A 23,501-nucleotide genomic window follows, 5' to 3' on the forward strand; every position below is an offset into this window, starting at 1 on the left:
CATCAACCATTGTAAAATGCAAATAAAACTAAATTTTCAACAGACTGGCAATGCTGAGAAATAATTAGGTTGCACAGTAAGCCTTCATATTTATCATAATTGTTCAACTGATTCTGGGCCACATCCAGTTCTACTTTAGTTACCTAAATTTTCCATGTTTACAAGAAGTAAAGTTTGAATTTATCTAGATTTTTTACTTTCATTTGAAAACTATCAGTCATATTCATCAATGCAACATTTATTTAGGAAAAAAAACTTTGTGGAGGGAGATGTTTTAGTATTTTTAGCAGTCTACTATTTGTTGGAGACTGGCAATAAATAGGAATTTTTGAAATGTTTCTGGAAGAAAAACAACCAACTACAAATTTCCCAATAACAAGGTCCTGCTGATACATAATATTGTCTCCTCACAAGCCAGATTTTGTATTTCAGAAGTCAGCCACTGAGAAAATAATCACTCTCCTCTTCTTTCTGGTATAGAAGTCCCTCTCTGTTCTTTTGCTAATCCTAAACATGACCCAACAGTAGTCAGCTTTGGCAGCAGCCCTATTTGCCACTATCCAGCTTAATCAAGATTCAAAACATTAATTTGAATGAAGCTTACACAAAGATCAGCAAGAGGAGCAATTGTAGCTTACAAAAGAACAATTTAATTTAATAAATGAAGAAAAAGTGGGGCTGACATGAAATCTGCAAAGAGAGGGAGAAGTATTCTTCTCCTTGCCCCTTCTCCTTCTGTCAACTTACTGGAACTTTTCAGAGCAACTAGTAGCATGTCTTTTCAATGCATGTAATGTACCATATTTTTCCATGTATAAGATTATACTTCTGTCTAAAATCTTTAGACTAAAATTTGAGGGTCCTCTTATACACGGAAGTAAGCTGAAGAGGAAAAAACCAAGTGGAGGAGAAAGCAGAGATCAAAGTGATCCTGCAGGGCTTTCCCCTCCACTTGCTAAGCCTTAGCAAAAGGAAAGCAGGGATGAAAGTGCTGCAGGATCGCTTTGATCCCTGCTTTCCCCTCTGCTTGCTATGTCCCATGAGGCTTAGCAAAAGGAGGGGTGAAGGATCAAAGCAATCCTGTGGCTGTATAAGGGGGAAAGGGATCAAAATGATTGTGCAGTCATGGAATTGCTTTGATCCCGTTCCCCCTCCTTTTGCTAAGCCATGCGGGGCTTAGAACAAAGGGAAAAAGCAGGGATCAAAGCCATCCTGCAGTACTTTGATCCTTTTTACCCTACATTTGCTAAGCCCCACTTACATTTCTTAATTTTGGGTTCGAAAAGTGGGGGGCATCTTATGCATGGGGGCATCTTATACACGGAAAAATACAGTACCCTCTAATTTTCAGCCCTACTGGGTAGAGCTCTGCCTCTCTTTAGTGCGACTTCACCCCTGAACATGTGTGACTCCCCCCCACGGACATAGGGTTCCATCACAACTGGAACCAAAGGAGTTGAAAACAATGGCTGTGTGGAGGAGGAGGAAAGCTGCACAGAAGGAGGTAGAGGCATGTGTGCCTTAGAGCAGAGGTCCCCAATCCCCTGTCCGCAGCCCAGTGCTGGTCCGTGGCCTGAACCCGGCTGGGCCACAAAGACAGACCTCCCACCCCCACACGCACTCACCGCCACAAAGGCTGTTTGCAAACTGCAGCCGCGCCATTTGCATATACGCACAAGCGCATACGCCTGCACAAGCACCGTGCCGCTGTTCGCACATGCGCGCGAGCGCAGGGGTGCCCTGCCTTCCCCAGCCGGTCTGCGGACCAAAAACAGTTGGGGACCACTGCTTTAGAGGAAACTTTGAATGCAGGCAAGTTCCCCACTAGTAATTGCTTTCAATGCAGTCAATGGGAACAATAACCTGAAGAATAACTATTTTAAAAACCTATCAGTTTAAGCCTAGAGTTAAAGCTATTTCATGTTGCTCCAGATCCACAAACATAGTAAACATTGCACAAATGTCACACTTCATGCTTATATATATAACGTAACCCCACACAATCACACTTAGTCTTTCAAGCCCAAATCTAGATGGCAAGAATAGATGCTTGGTACCAGCAAAAATGCTCCACTGTGTTTGCCCTTCTACTGCCTAATGAAGGACCTGAACCTAACTCCATTGTTAGAGGAATCCTACTGTGAGTTAACTTGATCTCACGGTAAAATAATTTTTGAACTCCTGAGCTTAACTATACATGGTAGACCTGGCATCAGTGTTGAAATCCTCCTAAAACCAAAGACCTCTGTCTCCAACATCATCAATGTGACTTCCTCTGTTACTTCAGGGAGGAAGATTGTTAGACAGCAGAATGGACATCTAACTGAACTCACATTACAACCCAGAACAAGGTACAAACACCTCAAACTGACCAACAGACAGACAGGATACCTCACTGGGGAAATGTAATATATTAACAATAAAAATCACATACACCATGAAAAACTGTTATATTACATGAGAAAATTATATACCTGCACCAGGAATGATTGCTAATTTTGTTTCAACTAGACCCATCTTTGCAGAAGTAGCTAAAAAGAAAGAAAGGAACAAGTTAAGTCTTGTAAAATCGATTTTAACAAAATAAACAGGAACTTGTGTAAAAGTTCTGAATGCAATGAACTCATTTAAGACAACTGCAAAAGTCTTGTAGGAATAGTGGGATAAATATTATTCTTATACACATATTTTTGTTTCATTATCTGACATTATGATCGGAGTTTATAAGATAGGGTCCCCAAGAAGAAACCCCAAGTGTCACACAACAAGACACTGAAAACAGGAATGCAATTTAATTATTACATTTATAGTCTGCCCTACTGTACAGGCTAAAGGCCAGGTTTGGTGGCTGGTTAGCTTAAGGAGCTAGGCTGTGGAACTAGAGGTGAGGAATTCAATTCTCAGTTGTGTCTCTCAGGAGAAAAGACAGCCCATATAGCCCTGGGCAAACTGCACAATTCCAAAACACTTCAAGGAGGGAACAATAAACTACTTTGAGTACTCTATAATTTGAAAATTCAGGAAAGGGTAATCAGATATCAGAATCCACAGCACATGGTAATAATTATTAAAGAACACCACGTTCAGATAATTTCATTGGAACATGTATCAGTAATGCTTACCAAACATAAAATTCAAATTATTAAATTGTGTTATGTAGGTTTTGTTCAGCCAAAACAAAACATGAGCTAACGTATGCCAATTCCTTTCCTTTCCCTTGTTTTCTTTACCTATTAATCTTTTTCTTACATATATGTCCTGTGAACCCATTTTTTTCCTCAAGCTCCTTTTACTCAAGAATGCAAAACGGATGCAAAAAGACCCCTCCACATCTTCCAACAAAGGTCTAATAAACATGATATACATGACCCCTAAACTTATGCCTTCAATGGGATGAGCAACAGCTATCAGTGGTGGCTACAAAAGATGATGGGAGTGGCTCATTGTGAGGAAACAGACTCTAGTAGAGCAGAAACAGGTGACAATGATTCTGCTCACTACTTGCCTTCTTTTTCCTTTTCTCCAGAATCACTAAGCAACACCAGAAGAATTCAGTACCTTCTGTATGAAAAACAGCTGCCTGGAAAAAGTTTTTTCAATCAGTTAGCCTTTTCTTATCAGACTAATTTGTGAATATAGCGCTTGAAGTGGATTTATTTATTTCCCATTTTCTTCCTAAAGCTGGCAATGAGTTGCCAATGAAAAGCTGCAACTTATAGAAAGGTGTTGTTGTTGTTGTTTAGTCGTTTAATCGTGTCCAACTCTTTGTGACCCCATGGACCAGAGCACGCCAGGCCCTCCTGTCTTCCACTGCCTCCCAGAGTTGGGTCAAACTGAGATGGCCAAGGTATTGGAGACTCAGCTTCAGGATCTGTCCTTCCAGTGAACACTCAGGGTTGATTTCCTTTAGAACGGATAGGTTTGTTCTCCTTGCAGTCCAGGGGACTCTCAAGAGACTCCTCCAGCACCACAATTCAAAAGCATCAATTCTTCGGCGGTCAGCTTTCTTTAAGGTCCAGCTCTCACTTCCGTACATCACTACAGGAAAATCCATAGCTTTGACTATTTGGACTTTTGTTGGCAAGGTGATGTCTCTGCTTTTTAAGATGCTGTCGAGGTTTGTCATCACTTTCCACCCAAGAAGCAGAGATCTTTTAATTTCGTGGCTGCTGTCACTATCTGCAGTGATCATGGAGTGAAAAATGTAAAATCTGTCACTGCCTCCATATTTTCCCCTTCTATTTGCCAGGAGGTGATGGGACCAATGGCCATGATCTTAGTTTTTTTGATGTTGAGCTTCAGACCGTTTTTTGCACTCTCCTCTTTCACCCTCATTATGAGGTTCTTTAATTCCTCCTCACTTTCTGCCATCAGAGCGCTATCATCTGCATATCTGAGGTTGTTGATATTTCTTCTGTCAATCTTAATTTCAGCTTGGGATTCCTCCAGTCTGGCCTTTTGCATGATGTATTCTGCATATAAATTGAATAAGCAGGGGGACAATATACAGCCTTGTCGTAGTCCTTTGCCAATTTTGAACCAATCAGTTGTTCCATATCCAGTTCTAACTGTTGCTTCCTGTCCCACGTATAGGTTTCTCAGGAGACAGATAAGGTGATCAGGCACTCCCATATCTTTAAGGACTTGCCATAGTTTGCTCTGGTCCACATAAAGCCTTTTGCATAGTCAATGAAGCAGAAGTAGATTTTTTCTGGAACTCTCTGGCTTTCTTCATAATCCAGCGCATGTTGGCAATTTGGTCTCCAGTTCCTCTGCCCCTTCGAAATCCAGCTTGTACTTCTGGGAGTTCCCGGTCCACTACCTTGGAGAATTTTGAGCATAACCTTGCTAGCATGTGAAATGAGTGCAATTGTACAGTAGTTGATGCATTCTTTGTCACTGCCCTTCTTTGGGATTGGGATGTAGACTGATCCTTTCCAATCCTCCAGCCACTGCTGAGTTTTCCAAATTTGCTGGTATATTGAATGTAGCACCTTAACAGCGTCATCTTTTAAGATGTTAAATAGTTCAACTGGAATGCCATCACCTCCACTGGGCTTGTTGTTAGCCAAGCTTTCTAAGGCCCACTTGACTTCACTCTCCAGGATGTCTTGCTCAAGGTCAGCACCCATACTATCTCGGTTGTTCGGGATATCCAAAACTTTCTGGTATAATTCCTCTGTGTATTCTTCTTGATATCTTCTGCTTCTGTTAGGTCCCTACCATCTTTGTCCTTTATCATGTCCATCTTTGCACAAAAGGTTCGTTTAATATATCCAATTTTCCTGAACAGATCTCTGGTTTTTCCTTTTCTATTATTTTCCTCTACTTCTTTGCATTGTTCATTTAAGAAGGCCCTCTTGTCTCTCCTTGCTATTCTTGGGAATTCTGCATTCGAATTTTTGTAACTTCCCCTATCTCCTTTGCATTTTGTTTCCATTCTCTTCTCTGCTGTTTGTAAGGCCTTGTTGGACAGCCACTTTGCTTTCTTACATTTCCTTTTCTTTGGTATGTTTTTTGTTGCTGCCTCCTGTACAATGTTATGGGCCTCTATCCAAAGTTCTTCAGGCACTCTGTCCACCAAATCTAGTTTCTTAAATCTGTTCTTCACTTCCACTGTGTATTCATAAGGGATTTGGTTTAGGTTATACCAGAGTGGCCCAGTGGTTTTTCCTACTCTCTTCAGTTTAAGCTTGAATTTTGCTATGAGAAGCTGATGATCAGAGCCACAATCAGCTCCAGGCCTTGTTTGTGCTGACTGTATCAAGCTTCTCCATCTTTGGCCGCAGAGGACATAATCATTCTGATTTTGGTATTGCCCATCTGGTGATGTCCATGTGTAGAGTCGCCTCTTGTGTTGTTGGAAAAGAGTGTTTGTGATGACCAGCTTGTTCTCTTGACAAAACTCTATTAGCCTTTGCCCTGCTTTGTTTTGAACTCCAAGACCAAACTTCCCTGTTGTTCCTTTTATCTCTTGACTCCCTAGTTTAGTATTCCAGTCCCCTAGAATGAGAAGAACATCTTTCTTTGGCGTCAGTTCTAGAAGGTGTCGTAAGTCTTCACAGAATTGGTCAATTTCAGCCTCTTCAGCATTGGTGGTTGGTGCATAAACTTGGATTACTGTGATGTTGAAAGGTCTGCCTTGGATTCGTATTGAAATCATTCTATCATTTTTGAGATTATATTCCAGTACAGCTTTTCCCACTCTTTTGTTGACTATGAGGGCTACTCCATTTCTTCTATGGGCTTCTTGCCCACAATAGTAGATATGTTAATCGTCTGAATTGAATTCACCCATTCCCGTCCATTTTAGTTCACTGACGCCCAGGATGTCAATGTTTATTCTTGCCATCTCCTGTTTGACCATGTCCAGCTTCCCAAGGTTCATAGATCTTACATTCCAGGTTCCTATGGAGTCTTTTTCTTTTCAGCATTGGACTTTCCTTTCACTTCCAGGTGCGCCCACAGCTGAGCATCCTTTCGGCTTTGGCCCAACCACTTCATTAGCTCTGAAGATACTTGTACTTGTCCTCCGCTCTTCCTCAGTAGCATGTTGGACGCCTTCCGACCTGAGGGGCCATCTTCCAGCATCATATCTTTTAGCCTTTTGTTTATGTTCATCAGGTATTCTTGGCAAAGATACTGGAGTGGCTTGCCAATTCCTACTCCAGGTGGATTGCGTTTAGTCGGAATTCTCCACTATGACCTGTCCGTTTTGGGTGTCCCTGCACGACATAGCCCATAGTTTCTCTGAATTACTCAAGCCCCTTCACCATAACAAGGCAGCAATCCATGAAGGATATAGAAAGGCAACATTGTGCAACTTAAAACCCCAGAGGATTCCCCCATAACATACATTCAGAGATAAATAACAGAGATACATAACAGAAAGAGGAAATTTCCTACAAAAAGAAAAGAGAAAAAATTACAGCATTCTGGAGGGTCTGTTGTTGAAAGCAGCTTTGAATAATTCCATTTTTAGTTTCTGAGGTACATAAGATAGACATAGGACTTTCAGATATTGTTTTACTGCAGCTCCCAGAATTTGCCAGGAATTTCTTTAGCTGGAATTCTGGGAGCTGCAGGCAAAAAAATTTAAATCCTCAGAGGAGTTTCAATGCTCACATGTGCAAGTCTGAGTCTGGAGCCACCATTATTCATCTGAAGGAGAAGGAAATATGTCGGAGTGGCTAAGCTCTACAGAAGTCCAAAGGAATAGGAGACCCATAGTCTCTTTGCTCATTAGGCTCTTAAAGATGCCTCTCAAAATACTATCATTTCATTGCTTAGATTTTTGAGAACCACATACAAATACAGTGGTGCCTCGTATAACGAGTGCACCGTTGAACGATGAATCCGCATTGCGATGAGGATTTCCCCATCGCTAATGCAAGGGCATGCTCGCATTACGATGGGGGAACAGCTGTTCAGCGGTTCCAAAATGGCCGCCGGAACACAAAAAATGGGTGCCGGTACACCCAAAATGGCCGCCGGGACTCTCAAAATGGCCGCCAGTACAACCAAGATGGCCGCCCGAACACAAAAAATGGCCACCGGTACACCCAAAATGGCCACCGGAACACAAAAAATGGCCACCGGTACACCCAAAATGGCCACCGGGACGCTCAAAATGGCCGCCAGTACACCCAAGATGGCTGCCGGAACAAGGGAAAACATCGGAGAACGGTGAGTTTTGGGCCCATTTGGAAAGCATTAAACTTTGTTTAATGAGTTCCAATGGGTTTTTTGGATCCGTTTTACGATGTTTTCCCATAGCGAAGGTTAATCCGGAACAGATAAACCTCGCTATGCGGGGCACCACTGTACCAGTCTGTAATTACCAGAAATCACCCCTGATCACATCATCATACTTCATCAGGAGTAACTTTTGCAATACGATTTAGGTCAATGTGTCATTACTTCATGTGCAGGTTAAAAGTTGATTAATAAAAATTAAAATCACTTTCCAAAGCAAGACTTAAGACAAGACGTCCAGCTACAAGTGCTGCAACTGTAAACATAGGACCAAGTCTTACCTGCTACTCGTATGTCACAGGCTAAAGCCAATTCCAGGCCACCGCCTAATGCAATGCCATCGATTGCAGCAATAGTTGGTACTGGAAGATTAGCTGAAAGGGAAAGCAGCAATAAGCACCACAAAGATACTGGAGTCATTTGCTTAGTATGTTACTTTTAGCCCTCAGCTGGTTGTCAGTACTCTTTGCAAGTATACTACATTGCCCATGCTTTCCCCATGAAAGCAGACAAAATTATTCTGTTGTAAGGTTATGCCAGCATTAACTGGATTGGGGGGGGCATTTTAATAGTAAAATTGCAGCAGCAATTTCTGATTGTCAAAGTCTCCCACTCACTCATTCCCCTCCATCCCAAGGCTACAAAAGGCTTAATCAGGACACGTGAGCCCGAGGAAGCTTCAACCTGAAAGGGAGAGGATATGAAATTTTTGATTTGTTTAAACTAATTGTTTCTGGTGTAGGCCCAGTTTATGCTGCCATAATTTTACTTACATACATATGCTATAAACACACACAATTTTGCCCAGCATCTCTCTTGTAATCTAAGCTCTTGTCACAGATATCTGGTACAGTATTTGGGATATTAATGATAAAGAAAAACTAAATGGCTTGATGATTTTGTTATTTAAAACACTTACTTAACAATTACTTTTTACCATTGTGAGTAGCAGCTGTCATCAGGGAGCGGTTCCTGCATCTCTCTCTATATGCTGGGTAAGCGAATAATATTTATCTACGGACCATTACTGTTTATTAGAACTGGACACTAATTTAATCGTGCTTTTTAAGACACTACTAATCGCCATCAACATCCCACTGCATCTTACATAAAATTAACAGTCTTTATACTAAAGCAGTGGTCCCCAACCTTGGGCCTCCAGATGTTCTTGGACCACAATTCCCAGAAGCCTTTACCACCAGCTCTGCTGGCCAGGATTTCTGGGAGTTGAAGTCCAAGAACATCTGGAGGCCCAAGGTTGGAGACCACTGTACTAAAGAACCAACAGAAATCTGAGATTAGAAATATGAATATAGGTTTAACATGTTGACATTCTTTAAAGCAACAGACACCATGATCTTCTAGTAAGCAGAGGAACACTTCAGGCTCCCAGGACACTTGTCATTGACCTTTATGCATCTTCTCAAGCAAAGGAATTTCCAAGATACATCTGAATGTGAAACAGCTGAACAAGAATTTATCAAGATCCTTCTCTATAAGACTTAGGAGAAATGGCAAACTCAGTAGAAAAACGTTACCAGTTTCCACACTGCAAATGGCAAACTCAGTAGAAAAATGTTACCAGTTTTCTCACTGCAAATCAGGCTCGAGACATGCGGTATAGCTACCTTAAACAGTTAACTCTTTCTGAAATCTTAATGAGACAGATATTGTGCTCACTAACAGTTTAAATGTTTTATGTTAATTTTCCCATCTCCATCCCAAGCAACAGGGTATTGTACTACTGAACTAATTTCCTCCTAGGAACCTCCCTAGCATCTTGTAAGCATACATTTGGTCACTAAAGGAATAGGAATGCTGAACAAATAGATCTGATCCAGAACAGCTGTTATTCTGCTCTTAAGAAATTTAAGTCTATTTCCACTGCTTTGAACAAGTAGAATGTCTTTCTGTCACACTATATACATTAATCAGCTCATCAATCCAAGAATCTATTACCCAAAAATGTGTTGTAAAAGGTCACTGTACAGATGTAAGGTCGCTGTAAATATAATTATCACTGTACTTTCTGTATTTCAGCTCTCTCTGACATCAACATTTACAATTGACAATTTGCATGTGTGAAGTGAACATCTGTTATAGTTACAAAAGTTAATACTAAATGTGTTAGTTGATAATATGCCATAAGGCTTTTAATTATTTTTGCTACAATAAACTAACATGACTACTCTTCTCAGAAAAACTCAATAAATCAACAATACTTAATTATATATTTAAAAGGATAATATAAATTACATTCAACTTAGAAGCAACAGTGTGTCAGAGCCATGAGTGGAAAACAGCTGAAAAATTCCACTTCAAATTTTACTCTGCAGTTACAGTGTCTGACTATGTTAGCTATTCCCATGGATAGCTGACATTCACTTTTCAACAGCAACAGCTGCATTAGCTATATGGTAATAAAAGCACAAGATGAAAGCTTAAATAATCATCTTGGCTTAAAAAAAGAATTTTGTTTGCTCAAACCACCAGCACAAGCATATCTCCAAATCGTGACAAGCTGCTTTCAAACCCTTATGCACTTCCTTTGCATCTAAATGCAATCCTACAATTAAGACTACAATTTGGCGGGGGGGGGAGGGGTGTTTTCCACATGACATAGGATATATCAGATCACCTCCTGCAAGACTGGACATAGAAGTCTGTTCTCAGAAGGAGATGTCTCATCTTGGATTTCTAACCATACCACTGTAAAAACTTTCTGGTGGTTCTTTTTTGGCATTTTAAAAGAGGTTACGTAGGTATGCCAGAACAGATTGTGAATGCACATCTTTTGTGAGCCCTGGACACACTGTCAAGCCAGATGCCAACTTATTCTCAATCTGGGAGTGCTTCAGTAAGCAATAATATATCCAGAAGTAGAAAGGAAATGGTCCTGGGGACAGATATAAGAGCAGATATGCTTGAATCTGGGTCAGTAGGGCTTTGGCTGTTAGGAGCTCTAATTTCACAACACTCAACTGATCCAAATAAGAAAAAGTATGACATCTCAAACTGTAATTTTGCAGTTAAATCTCTCTGTATTATTTATGTAGAACACTAGTTAAGCAACAATTACCTATATATTACACAATATTCATGTTTCAACCGAGGCCTCACTTACTACATGTTTAAAATGAGCACACTAGGGATCCATACAGCAGCTTAAGGCTCAGTGTAAAGGTGAATTTCATTTTATGGAACATCACACAAATAAATTCATTTTAGTTAGCAATTGTTTCTAATCCGTTATAGATTCAAAACTGTAACTCTCTATTTAAAATATAATACGAATATTTTGCTAGCAAAGTTGGAGGCATATCTCAGTGAACCAACAAATTAACTTGGTGGTGAAAGAGTTTATTCCCAATCTTAAATTGGCATCATTAGATTGCAGACATAATAGAAATGTGAAAAAATATAAGCATATACTGTTGAGCACTCTGCCATGAATAATTTTTCAATGATGTGCAACAAAATCCATCTAAAAAAAATACTTCATAAAATTAATTTGTAACATTGTGAATCAATACCACACTGAGCAAATTGAGAAGTTGTATAACTTCCTTTGTTTGATTTACAGAAGCAGAGACCTCATGTACAATTGCACGGGTATGCTAAAGCTGTACATTTCTATTTTAAGATTTAAGAAATGTCAGAAAGGTATATGCAAATAAGATATGCATCAAAATATTTATATCCAAATAAAGCTTAGAATACAGTATATTCAGTGCAGCAGGATAGGAGCCTGCATGCTTAAAGGAGGCAGTAGTAAGACAATTGTTGAAAAAGCCCTCCTCGGATCACATGGTATTAGATAATTATTTGTAATAATTTTTATTTGTAATACTTTTTAATGCTTTATTGTATATTTTTATGGAAGCCGCTCAGAGTGGTCAATCCGACCAGATGAGCGGGATATCAATCAATCAATCAATCAATCAATCAATCAATCAATCAAATAAACAAACAAACAAACAAACAAACAAACAAACAAACACACACACACACACACACACACACACACACACACACACACACACACACACACACACACACACACACACACACACACACATACCAGCCAGGTTCTAATGTTCCGTTCTTGGTGACAGAGTGAGTTGTGGTTTCTCAGCAACAAGGATTCCTTGCTAGATGAGATTATCTAGATCAGAAGTCTCAAAACATACGGCCCGCTGGACAATAGTTTGTGCCTCCCGCCTTGCCTGCTCCCCCTGAAGCACCCATGTGTCCTCTGCTGTCAAGAGTCAAAAACAAGTCTCGCCTCCATCCGGAACTGCAGCCTGCTAGCCAGTCCGCCTGTCTGCCAGCTGGCAGGCTGCAGTTCCGGATGGAGGGTGTAAGAGGCACTGTCTTGGGAGACAGCCGGCAAGCGAGGCGCGCTGCTGGCCCTTTTCCCCAAGCGCCCGATCCACTGCCGAGCAATGCCTGAGAGCACAGCTCGCTCCCGGCCTGTCCTCAAAGAGCACCTCCAAGCCGCCAACAGTACCTGCTGCTGCCACCACCTCTTCCGGGGAAGCGGCTCTCTGGCTCTCTTTCTCACTCGGTACCCGCAGCACCAGCCCGGCCAGCGGCCGCTTCAGCACCCAGCAGTGCTTCCTCCTCCTCGTCATCCTGCTTCAGCTGCCTCAGCTCTGGAGGCTGCCTGGGCTTGCCTCGCAAAGTTTGCTCCTCTGTTGTGATGGGGGTAGCTGCTGCTGCTGAGTGCGCCTTTTTTGAGGGAGGCTCTCAGAGGAAGGTTGCCGGACCTCCGTGTGTGTGATGTGCACACCTGTGGGGGGCCCACCCCATTCTGTTTAATTTCACAGGTACCAATGGGGGCTTTTCTCCTTTGGCAAGGCGATTCTGTGAAGGTTTTTAAAATAAATTATGTCGTGCCCTTCAACCCCCCCGGCTTGGTAGTCGCCGGCGCTCCCTCTCTTCTCCACGTCCTCGTCTTGGTGGTGGTGGTGGTAGTAGTAGTGAAGAAGGAGCCAGAGGGGATCGTGGCTGGTGACGAGGGCTTGCGCGCCCCTCCTCCTCCTCCTCAGAGCCCCAGCCAGGCTAAGGAAACTCCTGGGCAGCTTCCTCGGGCTCTTGCTCCGCTTGGCGGAAAATCTGATGCAGCCCAGCCTCACCCAGACTCTGTCTCCAGCGGCCCCCAGGTAAATTGAGTTTGAGACCCCTGATCTAGATCTATTTCAATCTAGCTTCAAGCCTGGTTAGACAGCTTTGGTGGGTGACCTATGCAGGAAACTGGACATGGGGAGTGTGTCCCTGTTAGTTCCTTTAGACCACTCAGTGGCTTTTGATATCATTGACCACAATATTCTTCTGGGTTATCTCTCTGGGATGGGACTTGGAGGCACTGTTTAACGATGGCTCCAGTCCTTGCTGGAGAGGAGAACATGAAAAGTGGTACTGGAGGACTTCTGTTTGACAACCTGGCCATTGATTGGCCTTTGATGTCCCTGGGGGTTCTGTTTTATCCCCTATACTATGTAACCTCTACATGAAACTGCTAGGAGGGGTTGCTTGGAGTTTTAGGGTTTGGTAACACTAATATGCAGATGACACCCAACTGTAACTCTCCTGCCCATCAAAATCCAAGGAAGCTATTTCAATACTAAATCAGTATCTGAAATCAGTAATAGACTGGATGAGGGTGAAGAAACTGAAACTTAATCCAGATAAGGTAAGAAGTGTTCATGGTCTATCAAAAGGCACACCAAGGAACTCACTGGATGAGATTACACTCCCTCTGAAAACATAGGTGCACGGTTTAAGTGTACTCCTGGAAAAATCTCTGAGCCTAGATGCCCAGGTTTCAATGGTGACCAGGAGTGCACAGTTAAAACTAATACAGTGGTGCCTTGACTTAAGAACTTAATCCATATTGGAACGGTGGCTGTAAGTCAAAATGTTCTTAAGTCAAAGCAGCATTTCCCATAGGAATGCACTGAAAACCGATTAATCCATTCCAGCTGTTTTTTGAATGGGCAGCCAGTGCAAGGCGGCCAATGTGGGGGGAATATGATGGTACTTTTTCACCCCTGTAAGAAGTCTGGCCGCCGCATTCTGTACCATCTGAAGTTTTGGTGTCAAGTTTCAAAGGCAGCCCCACATAGAGCACATTAGAGTAGTCTAATCTTGAGACTACGAGCACATGGACCGAAGTGGTGAGTGCCCCCACATCAAGATAGGGATGCAGCTGGGCAATCCGCCGAAGGTGGAAATGTGTAGAACAGACCACTGACAACACCTGGGTCTCCATGGTGAGCAGCGGGGCCAGATGTACACCCAAATTGCGAACCTCACTCTTGGTGGTAAGAGTCATTCATCCAAAGGAGTGGGAGTTTCCCAGACCACTGATGTCTGGGACACCCACCCGAAGGACCTCCGTCTTGCCCTGATTCAGTCTCAGTCCATTCACTTGCATCCATTGCTGAACAGCACCCAGGCAGCGCTCAAGGGACGAAACAGCATCCACTGTTTTTGGGGAAAAAGGAGATGTAGGGCTGAATATCATCAGCATATTGATGACATGAAGCCCAACATCCCCTGATGACTCCTCCCAGTGGCCTCATATAGATGTTAAATAGCATTGGAGAGATAATTGAGCCCTGTGGAACCCCACAACTGAGGCTCCTCGGAGCCAAAAACTCTCTCCAATCTGCACTCTCGAAGGACAGTCATCCAAGCCAGGTAAGAGCCAGGCCACCGATTCCCAACTCAGAGAGCCTCCCCAGGAGAATACTGTGGTCGACAGTATCAAAGGTGGCTGAGATATCGAGGAGGACCAGCAGAGACATTTTGCCCCTGTTGGCCTCCCTCAATAGGTCATAAAACAGGGCAACCAATGCCGTTTCCGTGCCATGGCGAAGCCTGAAGCCTGACTGGAATGGATCCAAGGCATTGTACAGGTTTATCACCTAAGATGAAAAATGCCTTGACATACTTATATTAATCAAGGACCTGATTTTAAACATTATTTTTCCCCAATTTCAAATAAGCAACAAGTTTCTAGTGGCTTTTATAAAAGGGTAAGTCTATTAATGTTTTCTTTCTGCAAGTACATTCAACGTAAATGAAGGCCTGCAACAGAAATTTCAAGGTAAAATATGGAAGAAGCCAATCTTGGAATTCCTGCAAAGCAAAACACATAACTATAATTTCAGAATGAGAAAGCAATGTTAAAATAGCAGGTTTTGCTATTTCCATTTCAACATGCCTACTATCCATAGCTTCCAAATCAGGTCAGAGGCTTATTTTTACTCTAAAGTGACATTTAACAAAATGGCAATACTTCAATACAAACTAAGGATAAACAATCATGCAAAAAAGACAAAAAGCAGCAAAGAAATATAAGACACTGCTAGAAAATACAGTGGTGCCCCGCACAGCGACGTTAATCCGTTCCAGGATTAACGTCACTGTAAGAAAACATCGCTAAACGGAAAGAAAAACCCCATAGGAACGAATCAAACCCTGTTTAATTCGTTCCTATGGGGCAAAAACTCACTGTTCAGCGAGGATCCTCCATAGGGGCGGCCATTTTCGCCGCCTCGGTAAGCGAGGAATCTCCAGAAAACAGTGGGCCGCCATTTTGGAACCGCCGATCAGCTGGCATTTCCCCCCAGCTCGCCGGCGGGTGTTTCAAAAGTAGCCAGAAGCAGGAGAGGGGGAGCCAAGCGCCAGGCCCTTTCCCTTCCCCTGCCGCCGCCGCCACCGCCCTGGGAGGAACAAGCCAGCCGGTTGCCGGCTTGAAGAGGAAGAGGAGGAGGTGAAGGGGGAGGAGGAGCCAAGCGCCCGGCAGTGCTGGGTCTTTTTCTTCCCCCTTCTCCCTCCACAGCCCAGGAAGCAACAAGGCAGCCGGCTGCCGGCTAGAAGAGGAGGAGGTGAAGGGGGAGGAGGAGCCAAGCGCCCGGCAGTGCTGGGTCTTTTTCTTCCCCCTTCTCCCTCCACAGCCCAGGAAGCAACAAGGCAGCCGGCTGCCGGCTAGAAGAGGAGGTGAAGGGGGAGGAGGAGCCAAGCGCCCGGCAGTGCTGGGTCTTTTTCTTCCCCCTTCTCCCTCCACAGCCCAGGAAGCAACAAGGCAGCCGGCTGCCAGCTTGAAGAGGAGGAGGTGAAGGGGGAGGAGGAGCCAAGCGCCCAGCAGTGCTGGGTCTTTTTCTTCCCCCTTCTCCCTCCACAGCCCAGAAGCAACAAGGCAGCCGGCTGCCGGCTTGAAGAGGAGGAGGTGAAGGGGGAGGAGGAGCCAAGCGCCCGGCCGCGCCGGGGCTCCTTCTCTTCCCCCTTCCCCCTCCACGGCCCGGGAGGAGCGAGCCTGGCCTTCGGATGAGCGGCCGCCGCTGCCTCCTTGGAGGAAGAGGCCTCCCCGCTCAAGCTCCCACCTGCATTTTCCCCCAGCTGACCGGCGGGAGCTTGAGAAGGACCGCAGGGGAGCCCTCTCCCGCGGTCCTTCTGATGCCCCCGCCGGTCAGCTGGGGGAAAATGGTGCCTATGGGGAAAATCGCAAAGCGATTTTTCCCCATAGGTAACATCGTAATGCGATCGCTTTTGCGATCGCAAAATCCGCATCGGTATGCGGATTCTTCGTTAAACGGGGCGCCCGTTAAGCGAGGCACCACTGTATTTCAATCTCAAGTATGCATAACTAAAAAACGGTTGAAGAACAGGAGAAAAACAGGTAACAGACTCAAGCAACTGGTATACCAAGTTTGATGGCTCACTTCCAAAAACCCATGGATCTCTAAAGTTAGCGCAAGCTGAAGGTACTACAGTTACAACTCAGCAAAATAGAATTAAACTGTTGATGTAAGATATATCAAGTACCACTCTCTTTAGATATGTGTCCTTAAAAGTAGTGTGCGTGTGTCAGGTGGTCACTTTTTTTTTTGCTAAATGTAAAGAAAATATATGCTATATTACAAATATTCTAATAAAACAATTTCTACATAAAACTATGTGTTTGAATATTTAAACCAAACATGCTAAATAAGATAACATTATTTAGAGCATCAGAAATTTTTCCAGTTTTACTTTTTCTGGAAAAACCCAAATCATTGCACCAGCCATCAACTATTGATACACAGTCCAACTTTCTGTTAAAAAAATTGTTTTCAGCAGCCATCAAAAGCTGACTTGAAATGACACATGACTAATTCCCAGACAAGACTGTTCAATAACAGGTGCCACTACCAAAAAGGTCCTGTTACAAGACACAAAATCCTCAACCTGGTGTGAGGGTTCGTTATTTGGGGCTTCCCGCTCTTCCCAAGAAGGAGTCGACACTGCTTTCTCTGCTGTTAACTTTTCTTTAATAACTGGAATAAACGGAACGTCATTCTTTACCGGCAATTCTGGTTTGTTCTCTTGTCCTGCAACAGGCTCGGGCAAGGGTATCCATGAGGTATCAAAAACAGATTTAACAGGTTCAGAGTCTCAAGGTCCAACAGGGACCTCCCCCAACAACTTGTCCTTTTCTTCTCGGTCAAATGGACTCAACAATGGGAGGGTTTCTTCATCTCCAATCCACCCCCACGAGAGGTCTCCTTCTCTTGGCGAGGCACTCCAGGGACCAGGTAACAGCCCATCTTCCTCAGCTCTTCTATATGCCATGCCTGCCTGGCCGCCCTCTCTCTTTCACTCGCCTCCTTCGCCTCGGCCAGCTTCCTACGCCAGAGCTTGGCCTCAGTCTCCCCCCAGTAAGAAGGTTTCTGCATCAGACCCTTTTTACGTCTCCTTTCAGCCTCCTCCCGAGGCACACGCACCTGCTCCCAACGCTTGGTCCACAGATCCTCTATCCAGACCATCTCCCAACCACCGGGGATATCATCCCGCTTCACCGTTATATATCCCAGCCCTCCTTCTTCCCTCTTTAACCCCTCCTCCTTTCTTCCCTCCAATTCTTCCTTATACGGACCGGGTGCCATTAACCCCTTGAGTGCTTCCTCCAAGTCACTGGTATCCACCGCACATGACACCTTCCCTTCCGGTGGTGCTCCTCCTGACTCCTGTGCGACGGCCCCTTGTTCTTTCTTACTACCAGGGGAGGTGGGAGGACTAGTCTGGGTCATTTTGGAAGTCTTTAAGAGAGTCGGCTCTACGAGAAAGACCCGGAGCTTCTGGTCTTTCCCTTCACATACCCCCCCATCCGAGAGGGCCGCACTCTCTTCATCCTCGCGCGCCCACGGACCCTGCCGAGAAAAATAGTCAACGTTAGCATGCGCCGACCCCTTTCGATACCTTACTGAGAAAGAGAAGGGTTGTAACGCCAGGTACCACCGGGTAAGCCGGGGATTTGTATCCTTCATACGCTCCAACCATTGCAGCGGCGCATGATCCGTCACCAGGTGAAAAGGAGCCCCTTGCAAGTAATACCGTAGACTATGAGTGGCCCATTTAATGGCCAGGGCCTCTTTTTCTATAACCGCATACCTTTGCTCTCTGGGCGTAAGTTTTCTACTTAGATAAAGGACGGGGTACTCTACATTTTCCCTAATTTGTGCCAATACCGCCCCTAGACCCCGATCGGAGGCATCCGTGTATAAAGTGAAGGGTATAGAGAAGTCAGGCGTGAACCGGGTGGGTAACTCACAAATAATAGTTTTAAGCATTTTAAAGGCCTTTTCTTGATTCTCCTTCCAAATTACCCTATGTGGGGCCCTTTTTCTAGTTAGATCCGTCTATTGCATGTTACGATCAGTGACTTAGGCATCTGGGTATGGAGCCAGAGGATGGGAGGTCAATTCCACATTGTGCACCGCCCAGCTAGCCTGTGTGGCCTTGGGCAAATGGCACAGTCCCAAAAATCCCTCCCAAAAGAAAGGACTGGTAAACCACTTCTGAGTATCCTTTACTTAGAAAACCCCGAAAAGGGTTACTGTAAGTCAGAATTAACTAGACAGCACTGAATTACTATTATGACCATTCAACCAAATTCCAAGCCGCTATAGTGAAATTTGTCAACATTCTCTATACATTGATTTTCAATCTTTAATTGCATTTCTTGAGGTATTTGTTATTTATTGATTACCATGAACTTTGTTTCATTAACATTTATGTTTATATTGTTCATCATTAATTTCACTGACTTTACTGAGTAACTTTTGCTGCTCTTCTAAACTGCTAGTTAACAATAGTACTGTATCATTTGCAGGACCAACATTTCTGCCTTCGGGGGAGTCTTCATCTGCCGTCCCTGTCACTGGGTGAGAGACAGTGTGGCTGTGCTGCTGCCGGTTGCCAGCCTTCCTGGGGCAGTTTGGCTTGGACTCCTTCGGCCTTGCAGGACTGGGCCCTTGCTGCCTCTGGCTGCCCCACCTCCTCCTCAACATCAGCCACCTGGCTCAAAGGGGATAAAGGGCTTTATAAGCCAGAGCCCTGCCAGATCTGCATTCCTACCTTTGGGGGAGTCTTCATCATCTGCTGTCCCTCAGGCATTGAGTGAGAGACAGTGTGGCTGTGCTGCTGCCAGTTGCCAGCCTTCCTGGGGGAGATTGGTTTGGATTCCCTCAGACTTGCAGGACTGGGCCCTTGCTGCCTCTGGCTGCCCCACCTCCTCCTCAACAGGCTGGGGAGGGGGAGGAGGGGCTTTAGAAGGGGTTTTTATTGTGATTATCAATTGCGATCAGCTTATATACAGTAGAGACAGTGGGTCTGAGGGAACAGGAAGTGGGGAGGGTGTTGGAGGAGGCAGCCATTGAGGTAGTGCTGGGTAGGGGAAGGAATGGTGGTGGGGGTAGAACATGCCCATGTAGGAGAAGAGAGGTTAGGTATCTTATATCTATCCTCTCTTCTAGTCCTATCCCCAACCAGATGGTATCAGGTAACCGTATCAACAAACTCTTGAGCCACATGGTGCTGTTTATGAACACCAGGTCAATACAAAATAAGACTGCCCATGATGTAATTCTGGATGAGGGTGCTGACCTGGTATGTGTTACTGAGACCTGGGTGGGAGAGGAGGGTAGTGTTCCCTTCTCCCAGCTGTGTCTGCCTGGGTACTTGGTCCAGCACCAATGTCGCTCCGAGAGTTGGGGAGGGGGAGTCGCTATAGTCTATAGGAGTTATATCTCTTTGTCCAGACTTCTTATCCCTTTGAGAAGAGGTCTTGAGGGCCTGTATTGTGTGTTGGGCTTACGAGACAGATTAGGGATTCTGTTGATGTACTGCCCACTCTGCTGCGTACCAACAATCTCCCTGCCTGAGCTTACGGAGGTAGTCTCGGACCTGGTGTTGAGGACTCACAGGCTGTTGGTGCTGGGGGACTTCAACATCCATGCCAAGGCTGCCTTGACTGGGGCAGCTCAGGACTTCATGGCTGCCATGACAACCATGGGGCTGTCTCAATGTGTCATCAGCCCAACACATGAGAAGGGCCGTACCTTGGACCTGGTTTTCTCAATGAGACTGGAAAATGGTGGTTTGGATGTGGAGGGGCTGGTTGTGATCCAACTGTCATGGTCAGACCACTTCCTGCTCAAGTTTAGTCTATTAGCTTCTTCTCCCCTGTGCAAGGGTGAGGAATCTATAAAGATTCTCCGCCCTAGGAGACTAATGGATCCGGATGGCTTCCTGAAAACTCTGGGGGATTATCTGTCTGATATAGTCGGCGCTCCTGTCAAAGCTCAGGTCGCCCTATGGAATAGGGAGATGACCCAGGCGGTTCACACAATTGCACCTAAGTGCCCTCTCCTCGCCCGCAGAGCCCAGACAGCTCCTTGGTATACTTCTGAACTGAGGGCGATGAAGTGAGAGGGGAGACTGCTGGAGCGCAGGTGGAGGAAATCCTGCTGGGAGTCCAATTGAACACTATCCATTATCAGGCCTGTTTTGTAGCAATACAGCTAGCGAAATGGCAATATTTCTCCAGTTGTATTGCTTCCTCAGAATGTCGTCCAGCAGAGCTGTTTCAGGTGACAACAGAGCTGTTTTCGGGATCTTCTTCAACCAGGAAATCCAGTGGAGGTCCCAGACTGCTCATCAGCTCTCTGTGATGAGTTTGCCATTCATTTTGAGGGAAAAATCACTCAAATGCGCAGTGGGTTGGACTCCATCGTTCTGCAGAATCAGAGGATGTATCCAGTGTGCTGTGCTTAGGTCAAACATTAATGGATGAGTTTCAATTGTTGAGACCTGAGGATGTGGACAGGGTGCTTGGATCTGTCCGTTCTACCACCACTCCACTTGACCCTTACCCATCTTGGCTAACTGGAAGATCTGCCAGGGGGGTTCACACCTGGGTCCAGGAGGCCGTGAACGCTTCTTTGAGAGAGGGAGCGGTCCCTACCACCTTGAAAGAGGCAGTAATTCGGCCACTCCTTAAAAAGCCTAACCTGGACCCAAGACTGGTGGTTAACTACTGACCAGTGGTGAACTTCCCTTATTTGGGCATAGTGTTGGAGCAGGGTGTGGCTGGGCAACTCCAGGCGCTGCTGGATGAAATGGATTTTCTGAATCCATTTCAATCAGGTTTCAGGCCCAGCTTTGGTACGGAGACTACCTTGGTTGCCCTGTACGATGACCTTTGCTGGGAGAGAGATAGGGGGAGTGTGTTGATACTCCTGGACCTCTCAGCAGCTTTCAACACCATCGACTACGGTGTCCTTCTGGATAGGCTGGCTGGGTTGGGAGTTGGGGGCACCGCTTTACGGTGGTTCCGCTCCTTCCTGACTGACCATGTCCAGAGAGTGGTGCTGGGGGACAGCTGCTCTGCCCCAAGGCGTTTATGTCATGGGGTTCGTCAGGGCTCGATACTGTCCCTCATGCTGTTTAACATCTACATGAAACCGCTGGGCGAGGTCATCAGGAGATTTGGGCTGAAGAATCAGCAATATGGTGATGACACTCAGCTTTACCTCTCATTTCCCACCAATCCAGGTGAGGCGGTTTCGGTGCTGAACTTGTGTCTGGACCTGATAATGGACTGGATGAGGGTTAATAAATTGAAACTCAATCCAGACAAGATGGAAGTGCTGTTAGTGGGTGCTTCACCAGACAGGCCAGAGGGCCATTTCCCTGCCCTGAATAGAGTTGCACTCCCCCTAAGGGACAGTGTCTGCAGCCTGGGGGTGCTCCTGGACCCCAATCTAACTCTGGAAGTCCAGGTGGACCTAGTGGCCAGAGGCACCTTCTTTCAGCTGTGGAAATTATACCAGCTATGGCCCTACTTGGACAAGCAGAGGCTCATGACAGTTACACACACACTGGAAACATCTCACATAGATTACTGCAATGCGCTTTATGAGGGGCTGCCTTCGAAGATGGTCCGGCAAGTGCAACTGATTCAGAATCAAGCTGCGTGGCTGGTGAGTGGTGGGGCTGCTAGGGAACACATCAGGCTAATTTTGTTTAAATTACATTGTCTACCAGTTTCTGCCTGGGCCCAATTCAAAGTGCTTGTTTTGACATATAAGGCCCTAAACGGCTTGGGCCCTGGATACCTGAAGGACCGCCTCCTTCCATGTGAACCTACCCAGCAGTTAAGATCTAGCCAGGGGGCCCTTTTGAAAGAGTCATCCCTCAAGGAGGTAAAAAGAATGGCTTGTAGACTAAGGGCCTTTTCTGCAGCTGCCCCCAGACCATGAAACACCATCCCAACTGAGATTCGTCTGGCGCCAACGCTGATGAAATTTCCGTGCCAGGTCATAACCTTCCTGTTCCAGAAGGTTTCTAATTGAAATAATATCAACTGTGAGTCCTGATGGCAATTTTTAGAGTATATATTTTAATTGTATTTTAATTGTTTTATCTTTTTTACTGTATTTTAATTGTTGTAAGCCGCCCAGAGACCTTCGGATATTGTGGGTGGCATATAAATTAAATAAATAAAATAAAATAAATAAATATTGGGTGATGTTTGTAACAGCACAATTGAGGTGGTACTTCCAATTTCAATTAGCAACTAGTTTTCTAAAGATATTCTTAGAGTACCGACAGAAAAGTAGTGGCAAAAGTATAAATCTTCATTGCATTTCTCTTCATATCTCTGTCATCTAACACACTGTAATAACCCAAGAAAGATTAGACCAGGGTAAAGTCCCTACATGCCAGCTGCACTGATGAGTCATTCTGAGAATCCTGAAGATGATTTTAGATACCTCATAGTAGTTTAATTAATTTTTAAAGCAACTGACTATTTCTGAACTTATCTTTACCTGGCTCTGGAATAAATATCAAACATGAAACTGAAGTTGATTTAGTTTTGTTTGATGGTTAGCCTCAATTAACCATCAGCTAGACTGTTTGACAACTATTCTTACCTCAGTTCTAAGAAGCTTAAAGGAAATTCTAGAATAGGAGCCTATTCTTTTCCACTTATAAAAACTATGAGTTATTAACTATTAAATTACTGTTATTAATATAATATGGCTCGTGTCAATCTGAGGAATATCAACGAATAATATTCCACATTTTGTCATGCCTCACAATACCGAGGTGCTGTGAAGACATACAATTTGTCACATGAGTAGACAAACTTTCTATTCCCAGTAAATACCTGAGCTGGGATCATGTTTAAGGCAGATCATTTATGTAATGGAGATAGTGCAATATATTTGACCTTCTGATTTTAAATCACCATGGGATATGTGCAGTGCGCATCTTTCTTTGCCAAATAATGTTTATTGGTGCTCTACTTGAATCATTGGAAGGATAGTCAAATCCTCTAAATTATGCTGGCTGATGGTCAGAGACTTTGGCATTGCGGAACCTATGTCTTTGTTGACATCTATGATGTATTT

The 23,501-nt window shown here is 44.5% G+C and overlaps 1 protein-coding gene across 5 annotated transcripts in view; it reads right to left on the reverse strand.

Moving 5' to 3' along the window:
* Window positions 1-23,501, reverse strand: part of AUH (AU RNA binding methylglutaconyl-CoA hydratase) — a 69,460-nt gene that overhangs the window by 21,680 nt on the left and 24,279 nt on the right. For all 5 annotated transcript variants that reach the window (XR_012084376.2, XM_078386209.1, XM_072992383.2 and 2 more), the window contains 2 exons: window positions 8,037-8,129; window positions 2,475-2,531 (listed from right to left, as the gene is read on the reverse strand). Coding sequence is in view for 4 of the 5 variants with exons in the window: in XM_078386209.1 (XP_078242335.1) it covers window positions 2,475-2,531; window positions 8,037-8,129 (150 nt within the window). In the remaining variant the exon portion in view is untranslated. The remainder of the gene's footprint in view (window positions 1-2,474; window positions 2,532-8,036; window positions 8,130-23,501) is intronic.

Source organism: Pogona vitticeps, chromosome 2 (genome assembly GCF_051106095.1).
Source record: "Pogona vitticeps strain Pit_001003342236 chromosome 2, PviZW2.1, whole genome shotgun sequence".
In the NCBI taxonomy this organism is placed as follows: Eukaryota; Metazoa; Chordata; class Lepidosauria; order Squamata; family Agamidae; genus Pogona; species Pogona vitticeps.